General features: G+C 38.0%; 1 protein-coding gene across 1 annotated transcript in view; it reads right to left on the bottom strand.

The window, feature by feature from the left end:
* LOC137028197 (carcinoembryonic antigen-related cell adhesion molecule 3-like) overlaps positions 1-12,033 on the bottom strand; it is a 91,975-nt gene that overhangs the window by 52,556 nt on the left and 27,386 nt on the right. Inside the window, exon 5 of the mRNA XM_067396968.1 lies at positions 7,684-7,699. Coding sequence (XP_067253069.1) covers positions 7,684-7,699 — 16 coding nt within the window. The remainder of the gene's footprint in view (positions 1-7,683; positions 7,700-12,033) is intronic.

The raw sequence follows: 12,033 nt of genomic DNA, 5'->3' as shown, positions 1-12,033 counted from the left end.
CAGATTATGAGTTACCTGCGGTGAGTCCGACATAATGAATCCACTAACACGACACAGCGAATGCCGGTGGTAAACACTCGTGTTCCAATACTCGTGCACGACTTTTGGGAGGCATTCCTTTAAAATGAGCTGTGAAGGAGGGGGGTTGTTCTTATGCATGCGCTCATTTCAAATTCATTTAAAACTCAGTAACAGTCTTTGGATTCTCAGTCGACGAAAAAATCCTCTCTATCACCTTTAACATGTTTTATTCTGAGTTTAGAGATCACAAACCCAAACTCAACCAATCAGCTGTGAGTAAAGTGACACGTATCTGATGCAATAAAGCCACTCCCCTTGTATCTCTCTCTCCAAATGAAATCAGTTTATAATGAAAACATTTTAGAGACAAAATTGCTCAACTTTTGCTGTTAATTATTCATTATATTTATATTAAATAAATTAAAATTATGAATAATTCATGACATATTCATAAAATTAGGCCTATATTAATTGACAATATTAAACTTCGCTTTTAAATTAAAATACATATAATACATGCATAATGTATGAAGCTTACATGTATTCTTTTGAGCTCTTTGTGAAACTATATTAATTATTTGGTCTATTTGTTTGATTCACATGCATTGATATAGTCAAATATTTTCTTTTAGCTGCCATCTCAAACTTTCACAGCATCAGTGTTTATTTCTGCTTTGTAAATGTGTTTAATTTCATATTTTTCATGATGATCTCTTAATTTTCGGAAGACACATGCGAGAAGTGAATCAAATTGACGTTGTCCTTGTTCCGTTTGATTGGCTGGTTGCAGTACGTATCACAATTTTAGGTGCAAGTGCTTTGCAAACTCTGGATTAAACCTGAGCTGACAGAGAAAGTTTATACCGAGCGTTGTGCAACAGTTGATCCTGATCTAAACCAGGTTGGATTTATCTAGATTGTTCAACTCCAATCTAGCTTCATGCAACAGGCTAAGGGTGTTAAAAGTAACACTGAAGCAGTGTTGGAGTTAATTAGGTAATTTAGTGATTAATTGTGTGATGATTGAGCATTATTGATGATACCAATATTGATGATAATGATCAGAATCACTGAAGGACAGAGGAACAAAATCATTTCTTCCGCCACAGCCTTAGATGAAATCAACTGAAGAAGAAGATGTTAAATCTCTCAATATCTGATTATTCAGCTTCACAACCAGATTGAATTTATTTCTGTCATACGTCTATGCCAGGGGTGTCCAATCCTGCTCCTGAAGGCCACTGTTCTGCAGAGTTTAGCTCCAACCCTAATTAAACATACCTGAACCAGCTAAGCAAGGTCTTACTAGAAACTTTTAGGCAGGTGTGTTGAGGCAAGTTGAAGCTAAACTCTGCAGGACAGTGGCCCTCCAGGACTGTGTTTGGACACCCCTGCTCTACGCCTTGCGGCTTGAATTTTGTCACCATTGTTGATTCATATGCTGATTCTTGATATCTGTGTATATTCAGATGGTATCCTTTTTAATATATATATAAATACCATAAGTAATTCTTAAAACATAACCTATGTAATAAGAAACTAGACTCTGAAGATGATCAGTAAATGAGACTATTATATGATGATACTTATATACTCAAATTTATCCTCAAGCCAACACCATCTGATCACATTTTCTCTTCCTGTTCTTGCTATAACAAAAACCGTTACAGCAGCCAGAAAAGTGAATCTGGTAATGCGGTTGTTAAGTTGTTTAATCAAATATTTAATGTCTTTTATCTTCAGTTGTGTTTTTCTGTCCTTCAGTGATTCTGCTTGTTAACAGCAGATGTTCATCACTAATGCTCAGTCATCACTTAATGAATCACTTAATTATCTATTTAACTTCAACACTGATTCAGTGTTACCTTTTCACTCTCTGGGTGTGGACTCATAAACACCAGCAGTGTTAATTTAACACTGAGGATTTTTGTTGCTTCTACCCCTTCCCTTCTAACAAAGCAAACATATTTTCACAGCTCTTTCCTGTTATATAATTGTGTTTGGCTTGTTTTCTTTAGGTGTTTCTGGTGTTAGTATACATGAAGTGATACTGACAAAGGGAGATTCAGTCACTTTAAACACTAGTGTTACAACAGACCAACAAGGGGAGATTAGATGGTTTTTTAAAGATACTCTCGTTGCTGAAATTATTGGACATCTCAGTTACAACTGTACAGATGTTCAGTGTAATGAAGAAACTGAGAGATTCAGAGACAGACTGAAGCTGGATCATCAGACTGGATCTCTGACCATCATGAACATTGAAGACTCAGACTCTGGAGAATATCAAATAAAGTTTAACAGCAGCAGCGACAGTGAAAATATCTTCAAGGTTATTGTCTGGGGTGAGTTGAGTGAAAAGCAGGTTCCCATTCAGTCAGTCATGATCAACGTTACGTCGATACTGACGTAATGGGGTCTGGCTTAGGAGCCCAATCACCTCCAAGTGGTACAAAACAAACCAATGGGAATTAGCCAGTAAGATTTACATGCTGGGCCACACCCCCAAGATCCGGGTATAAATAGGACCGGCATACTCACTTCCATCCATACTTTTGCTTCGGAGACGATTGGTTGTGTGATCGTTCTCTCACCTTCAACAAAGAGTGAATTTCTCAAAGAGCAAAAACAGCCATTTTAATTGCTTGGAGTGATCTCCACGACGCAATTCTCAATGCTTTTATTGTTTTTGTTCCAGTGGCTGCAGCTCGCGGAGCTTTCTCTGGCTGATGGGAAGGCATGTTCAATGGTGTGTGCAGCACTCATCCCTGTGTGCTTCAGCTAAAAGAGCAGTTCTAAAAGACCAAAACACAGGCGATCAGTGTCTTTTTCAAGATGTTTTTTCGTTGGTGTGTTTCTAGATGCAGTTGTTTCCTGACCTCGTCTGACAGCCACAATTGCTTTCTCAGTTGCCTAGGTAAACAGCATGCTGAGTCAGTGCTCGTAGATGGCACATGTCCTCACTGCGATGACATGTCCTTGTTGGTGTTGCAGTCTTGAGTTTCCTTCTTTAACATGGAGGTATGAGTCCCCTCTGCTGCTAACCAGCCACCCGCAGCTTCAAAGTTGCTGGTGTGGTTAGCACTCTGGGAGATCTAAAGGTCACAGTGGGAGCTTCTTCATTGGGTCCACCCCCTCGAACCTCCCACACCTCTAGCATGCCATGTGCCGTTGAGTTGCTGGCTGCTGCCGCGGGACCCTCTATGGAGGTTCCCTGCATCACTTTCTGTGCTCCGGATGAGGACCAAATGTTGATCGCTGCATCGGGGAGTGGACTTTTGGACTCTAAAGAGGATGAGGAGGAACGTCCTCCGGGGTGGACGTTCAGGCTGAATTGGATTCAGAGTTGACGGCCATGCTTGCCTGGGCCGCCGTGGGCATAGGGCTTGAGTGGAACCCTCCACCGTGTCCTGAACGCTCGCAGTTAGATGATTGGTTTCTGGGTGCAGGGCGTGGTTCTCAGCCACATACTGCACCAGTGCCATTCTTCCCGGAGGTGCATGAGGAGGTTCAGAAGACGTAGAAGGCACCTTTTACTGCCAGGAACCGTTCATCTGCCTCCTCCACTCTCACTACCCTCGATGGTGGGGCCGCCAAGGGTTACGTGGACATTCTACAGGTGGAGTTGCGGTGCACTTGTGCCTGCAGTCTGCTTCCACCTGGCAGAATTGTCCGCACCTCCCGTCCAAGGCAAGTAAGACAACGGCAGCTTTGGCTGGAAAGGCTTACTCTGCCACTGGACAGGCAGCCTCTGCCCTGCACGCCATGGCCATCTTGCAGGTCCATCAGGTGAAAGTGGAAAGGAACGACAAAGGTGAAAGGACGACAAAGTGCACTTTCTCGACAGTGACAGGCCTAAGCGACCCTGTCCTGTGAGCGGAAATTGTGGTCCTCTTGGCGAAGGACGCAATAGAGCCTGTCCCTCCAGCCGAGTTGAAGTCAGGGCGTAGATAGCCACGGGTGTCCACTAGCTTGTGCCATTTCCCTCGGACGAGGGAATGCGAGCACTTTTCCTGCTCCTCAGTTCAGTTCCCCACATGGTGAACCCTGTGGAGTTCCTCCGGCATCCTGCGGCAGCCATATGTGTCTATCCACAGTATGGTTTCCCTAATGGTAAACCTGTGTCTTTCCCTGGCTCTGCTCTGCTCTGCCCTGTCTCTGAGCACTAGAGTTCCTTCCTAGAGGTAGGACCTACGTCAGAGATCTTCCACATGCGTTACTGCCCCTTGGGTCAGTCCATATGTGTCTTCCACACATCACCTCCCTTCGGGCAGGGTGTGGTCTCTGTAGCTTTCCCCTCCTTTGGACTGGGAACACTTCTTTGGCGTTTGTTCATGGCTGAAAAATGTGGGAAGCGAGTCCCGAAGCACCCTTCCCCAGGGTTAAGGAACAGCAGCTTCGACAATCCCCTGAGTAACGCCCTGTCCTCTCCATCCCACTGGTATGGAAAACCTCCTCTGGCTTACTGTGGACGCTGGAGGGTTACAACTCTGTGGTAGCACCTGCATTTGGGCACGCTATGGCTTGCCAGCATCTGCTTCCCTAACACTCGTAATGTGGCTCAGTTGCTATGGCGTTTTCCATATGGACCCCATTATGTCAGTGTCGACGTAACGACAAACGTGACTGACTGAATGGAAATGTCTAGGTTTCTATTGTAACCCCCGTTCTCTGAAGGAGGGAACAGAGACATTACGTCCCCTTGCCATAGCCCTGAGTCACCGCTGAACGGCCGGGTACCTATCTCGGCTCTTCAGCAAAATATAAATGGACGTGAGTATGCTGGTCCTATTCATACCTGGATGCCAGGTGTGTGGCCAGGCATGTAAATCTCACTGGCCAATTCCCATTGGCTTGTTTTGTACCACCTGGAGGTGATTGGGCTCCCAAGCAAGACCCCATTACGTCAGTATCGATGTAACGTCTTCGTTCCCTCCTTCAGGGAATTGGGCTTACAATGGTAACCTATATGTTTAAATCACTTCATAGTTTTTATTGTAATAGTAATGTACACAGCAAAAACCCCAGTGGAAAATTAACTCTCATTAGTTTATTTGAAATCACACTCAAAGACTGTTAAAGTGTGCTAAATGAATTATGTTATTAATTGAGTGATGATTGACCATTATTGAAGACATCTGATGTTAACAAGCAGAATCACCAAAGGAGAAAATCAAAAGTCAGTGAATGAGTTTTGATTGTTGCCACCCAGCAGCACCCAACATGCTTTATTATTGTCACCATTGTTTCACAGGCTGATTCTTGATGTGTGTCTAAATGAAAGTTTTTCAGTACAACTTTTAACAAATCCTTTAGATTATACCGAGAAAGCAGATTTTCTGCTGTAGAATCACAGTGCTGCTGTAATCAATAATGTAAATCTAACTCAGAGATTGAGCTCTAAATGAGTTCAGTGATTCAGATCAAATAATGATTATGTGAAAACATAACCAACACCACCTGATCATCTTTTCTCTTTATTTGTCTGGCATTTACAACAGCCAAACAAAATCTAATGTTAAAAATTTCAAAAACTAAAGCAAACACTGACCACAATAATTGGGGTTTTCTCCCAAAGTGATTCTGCTTTTTAACATCAGGTGTCTTCAGTCATGGTCAATCATCACTCAATTAATCACTTAATTATCTCATTAATTTTAACACCGCTTCGTTGTTAACTTAACACTCTTGAGTGTGGAGTCAAATAAACTCCCAGCAGAGTTAATTTATCACTGGAGATTTTGCTTTGTATACATTCCTGTAGTACATTTATATCATTTTGTGCTATTCTGTATTATTTAAAAAGTAATTTTCTAATATGGTAGTTTATGTTCTCATTTAATGCATTAAACTGTATTTTGTACAATTGTAAAATGTAATGTGTGTACCATGTGGGTCAATAATGCTTCTTTCCAGTTTTTTGTTTCAGGTATTTCTGCTAGAAAAGAAATGAAGATCACAGAGGGAGGATCTGTCTTTTTAGAAGCTGGAATAATGACACAAAATGATATGGTAACTTGGTATTTTTATGACACTCAAATCGCTCGAGTCACTGGAGATCTCAGTTTGATTGGTACAGATGTTCAGTGGAAAGAAAATAATGAGAGATACAGAGAGAGGCTGAAGCTGAGTTATCAGTTTACATGGTCTCTGACCATCACAAATGTCAGTACCACAGACTCTGGACTTTATACACTAAAGATCATCAAGAGCAATTTCACCATCACGAGGAGCTTCACTGTTACTGTCACTGGTGAGTTTCATTTAATCATTCAGGGCACTTCCCTCTTGAGCGGTTTTAGAAAACAGTTGTTAATTTGAACAAATAAATGCTATTTTATTTATAAAACTGTTTGTGAAGTGAATATCAAACCACCAAAGTGTTTATTTTCACATTGTATGTCTCTCTCATAATGATGTTTAACAATGTAATTAAAGTGGTAGTTCACCTAAAAATGACAATTATCCCATGATTTACTTATCTTCTTTCAGATTAATACAGTGGGATTTATAAATAAAAATCCTGGTTTTTCCAAGCTTTATAATGGTAGTGAATGGAGGGCCAGATTTTGAGGCCCAAAAAAGTACATCCATCCATCATAAAAGTAATCCACATGGCTCCAGGGGGTTAATAAAGGCCTTCTGAAGCAAAGTGATGGGTTTTTGTAAGAAAAACATCCATGTTTAAAACTTTACTAAAATCAGCTTCTATCAAACATCTGTACATAGTCAACTTACAACAGAAGTGTAACTTCTTTCATGACGTACAACATATTGATGAAAGTGGATGCTCAGAGGATAGAGCAATACAAATCACCAGTCACAAATTAGAAGTCTACTACGATCATTTTTGAAGAGAAATGTTGGAGGATTTTGGTACAAGAGAAGAGGAGCTTGAGGTTTTTTTTTTTTTTTTTTTGAAAAGCCCTATTTTTTTTGAACAACAAGAAACGTCTACTCTCACATACTCCTACGCCACATCACATAACACCATGTCCTAACTAAATGTGATGCATTAAGATTCTATCAACAAGCAGTTTGTCTGTCTACACCAAAGTGACGCGACCACAAGATGCAACAAAATCAATCAAAAACCCTCCGGCCCTCCAGGACCGAGTTTGCCCACCATTACTCTAAACCCTCTTTTCTGTGAGCCTACACTGCTCCGATTGGTTAATTACGCTGAAATAATGCTAAGCAGAGCTTGGTTACACTGCTCTGATTGGCACCCATTGCAATAACTGAATGACAGAAATTATATACAATGTATTGACAGAAAAGATGGCATAGATTTTACCGTATCATAGTCGATCAACCAGAAACTGATTTGCAATCATGACGAATAAATAACATAGTTTGTTTTTTATAAGACGTGATAGCAGCAAGAAAACTGGACTTTTTAACGTCGCCATAACCTAAACTGAACATTTTGAAAACATTCTTAGAACAAAAATTTGTTAGCTGTGATAAAGCTGGGAAGAGTCAGGCTATTTTTTAATATATCTTCGACTGTCATATACACCTAGGATGGTTTGAGAGTGAGGAAATCATGCAATATGTTTTATTTTTGAGTGAACTATCCCAGAAAGTGCCATCAAAGAGTCTCTTTCAACTGATGACCAAAGTCAAAAGTATCAAAGATATCAGTAAAATCAGTTGCACTAGAAATAATGACTGTCTGTCTTTAAAAATTCCAGCTCCAAGTCTGATACCTGCTGCTTTTGTCACTGCTGTTCTGGTGGTGGTTGTTTGTTCCTGTTGCATGCAACTAGCATGTCAGAATGGTAAATATTATAAACAGGACATTTAATGAGATGGAAATATAAGATTTATTGTGAAAAATATGTTTAATAGAAAACAAAATTATGTATTTGCTTCTAATTCACCAAAGAAATCATGTGTTGAATTAAAGTATGTTGTTATTGTTCAAACAGATGTCAGGACGCAGCACGATGATTGGGTGAGATATGTGAGATGAATCTGTCTCAGATCTCTGACATCTGTAAGTGGCATTTGAGTTTCCTCTGTGTGTGTGGTTTCAAAATAATGATCAAAATAACGTTAAACCAATGTTAATGTGTAAACTTTAATCCCATTGAATCAATGTCACTTTTGCACCCTCAATTAATGTTGAACAAATGTTGAAATTTCAATAAAAAATCATTGGTGATGTCATTGAATCAATGTTACAATGTGATGTTGGTTCAACATCATGCTTGAACTCTCAGAAAATAAGAGTTTTCACATTTTCAATAAAACATCAACATCTAAACCTCTGTTAATTCTCAATAAGATCTTCTGCTGAGATCTTGAGAGATTTATTGTCTTCTTTTATCTTCAGTTGATTTCAGGCTGTGTGGCTTTAAGTCAGTTGTAGTTGTGTTTCATTGTTGGTTGTTGGTTCAAGCATGATGTTGAACCAACTTCACTTTGTAACATTGATTCAATGCCATTACCATTGATTTTTTTGTTGAAATTTTAACATTTTTTCAACATTAATTAGGGTGCAAAAGTGATATTGATTCATTGGGTTAACATTGATTTAGCATTATTTCGATCATTGCTTGCTATCTGGGTATAGCAATATAAGCAAAGCAATATAACAGTTAATATATGGGATATAATGTCACAATGATATATATATATATATATATATATATATATATATATATATATATATATATATATATATATATATATATATATATATATATATATATTTTTTTTTTTTTTTTTTTTTTTCTTCTTTTCTTCAAGATAATTTTGCATTTATATTTTTGATGATTTGAAAAAAAATATTCTGTATAATTTTTGTATATGTAACTGTATTTTTGTATGTAGTCTGGTATATTTATGTATGTTAATGTTTATGTACGCATGGGTTTTTATGCAATTGAGCTATATGCACTTTTAAAATATTTTTTGAGCTTACAAAATTGGATGTAATACAGTAAAATTATGTACTTAATTGTGTAACATTAGTTTGCAAATAGTATTTAAAAAAATTCAAAATATCTGAAGAATTGGCCACGGTGGGAAATCCGGCTGGAGAACCCTGGTTATCCACTAGAGGGCACTCAACCCCAGACTATAGTATTGCCACTAAGTACTGGACTTAATTTCCCATCAACCTTCTTCATGTTCACCCGTCTATATAAGTCTGGTCAATTCAGTCATTCTTTTCACTCTGCAATTCTAAGCGCTTCCTCGTTTCAAGTTTCTTGGTTTTTTGATTCCCTGCCCATTATTCTGGAATTCCCTTGCCTGTCTTTATTCCTTGTTGTTATTATTTGGATTTATTGTCTGTGTGTATGATCTTTTCCTGATTCAGGATTACGTCTTTGGAATACCCCTCAATAAATACTGCATTTGGATCCTCAGCTTTCATGTCTCCTTGCAGTACGTGACAGATAGCCTACATGTTGCCCAATACTTGTTTGTTCGTCTTGAGCCAAGGATTACAACAATATAAGACACTTGAGTCTGTGACTAATAGGAGCTATGATCATTGCAGCGCCAACGGTTATAGGCAGGTGTGTGTGGAGGCTCTACTCATTTGTGATTAATAATCCAATTACATATTACATTTTGCATGGCACCTAACTTATTCTGCAGCAGTTTGTTTCTGCTGAAGAAGTGATATCGTCATCTAAGGTCACTGAAGGTACAATATCTTGTGTGTTTTGCCTTTACTCCCCCAAACCTGTCAACAAGGCTGCTTGACATGAATGTGAGTGTATTAGCAGCGACCTGCTGAATCGCAGGTGTTTGATGTATGAGATAAGGATGTAACTGCAGCAGGTGATGAGGCCGAAACCAGCACATTCAAATAGGCTTTGACTGTTTCATTTTACTTATGCTATATTGACAAGACGTTTTTATAGGATATTGATTTACTTATGGCCTTTTACTTATGGATTTGAGAATTTGTAGACATTTAAGAGGCTGTGTCAACCTTTTTTTTTTTTCTTCCAAATTTGAGGCGTTTCATTTTATTATGACTTTGGAGAACATTATTGCTCTCCTCACAAATCAACTGTTTCTTGTTTTTCACTGGCATGTATATAAATCTATAACCCTGACTAAGAAGCGATAGAAGGGATTTTATGATTGATTTGATGATAAATGAATGATTGATGGTTCGTTCAGATAAAGTCTTATGAAGTACATATATTGTTAGAAACTTGGAATTTCATCATTTCACTCTCTTAAAACTCATTCTTTCCTCACTTCCTCACTTTCTTTCTGAAAGTATCATTTATATTTTTAAAAAGAGAAGTGTCTTGCATTACGTGCTTACGAATGTAATGCCTTAAACTGCTGATCTATGTTACCTTGCTAATAAATATTGTTTTCATATAGAATATATAGAATATTGTTTTCTATTCATTTCATATATAGCTGATAGTTACAGCACCGTGCAAACGATTAGTTTGCTCAGTCTTAAAATAAACGGCTCTTGCAGAAATTAATTAATAATTCCCTTTGAGCTAAATTAACCTGTGTTAACACTTACACTAATAAAACTTTTCCGGTCATGAGTATGAGGTAACGCAGCTCTGTTTATCATATTAGATACATTTGAGTGTGTTGAAAATGATGTTATAACGTTACTCTGTGCGTTCGCTCGGCGGCGGCTGTGACTGTTACACACTGCAGTAAGATAGATCGATTTTACAATATCGTATTAAATGCTGGATGATTGTATTGATAAATGGCATGCAATTCATTTTAAAACATATTGTATGATGGAGAAAATGCTGTATTACTGTTACTAAAAATAAAGCTGCATCTGATTATGCTATGTTACCCACTTAAAATACCCACACAAAATAGTGTGTTTTTCACCACTGGCCTAGTGGTTTTTGATATTTTACTGCAAAAATATTATATATTGCACCCTTAAACAGAGTTTGAGAGTTAAACATTAAACTGTAAACCACAAGTTTTACATAATTTATTAAAACACGGCTGGTCATCTTCTCTTTGAGATAGGCGCATAATCCACATGATCCTCCTTTCTGACATCCTGTCAAAAACACAATATACAATAATTAAACAAATTAAATGGGGGGGGGGGGGGTATGCATGTCGTTGACATCATGTTACAATAGGTAGATTTAAAACCAGCATTGCCTGTGTGTTAGAACTTGCATTGTTTCCTTATATGTTTTTATGTTTTTTTAATGGCAGCAAAATAATAGTCTGCTATACAAATAACAGATGAACAGATTTGAGTTGATTTGGGCTGTGTTTCTCAACAACATTGTAATAATCACAAAAGCACGTACAGCATGTGAAACTGACGATTTGCACTGTGATGTGACTCATTTTGAGCACAGGAAATATGAACTAATGTTGATCTGTTACTCTTTTGTTTCATTCTGAGTGTCGTGAGTATTGCATATGAGTCACTGTTTCTGGCACTTTTATACATATATGTTGCTGGTTTGTGTTGTCTGGATAATGATCTGTCACACACAAGCACAGTCACTGCTGAAAAGATACACAGACACACAACATCAATAAGTAATAAATGATCTTACCAGTTTTTGTGCTTTTCTTTTGTGGAATGTCGGCTCAACATATATAATTTCTTCTTCACGAGTCTTAGCTGTTTCAATGACAATAAGATGTAGTATATTAAATAGATGGATTCAGTGGTGTTAACTAGATCTACAAACCCGATTCCAAAAAAGTTGGGACACTGTACAAATTGTGAATAAAAAAAGTAATACAATAATTTAAAAATCTCATAAACTTATATATCATAAACTTAAATTCGAGTACTTTCTCTCCTTCCATAGAGATCCAACGCAACTTACACATTCAAGGTCCGGAACGGTAGGAAAGACATCATTAAACAAGACATCAGTGGTTTAACCTCATCCTTATTCTATTAATTTTATTCTATTATTCTATTATTAATCTTATCCTATACTAAAACAACAAATTAATCTTATCCAAAGTATGTTCACGCAACAATGTTAACTCTCGCATGAACACAGCACG

The sequence above is a fragment of the Chanodichthys erythropterus genome, chromosome 10, assembly GCF_024489055.1.
Source record: "Chanodichthys erythropterus isolate Z2021 chromosome 10, ASM2448905v1, whole genome shotgun sequence".
In the NCBI taxonomy this organism is placed as follows: domain Eukaryota; kingdom Metazoa; phylum Chordata; class Actinopteri; order Cypriniformes; family Xenocyprididae; genus Chanodichthys; species Chanodichthys erythropterus.
The sequence above is the reverse complement of the archived record's forward strand: the minus strand, read 5'-3'. Positions and strand labels throughout refer to the sequence as shown.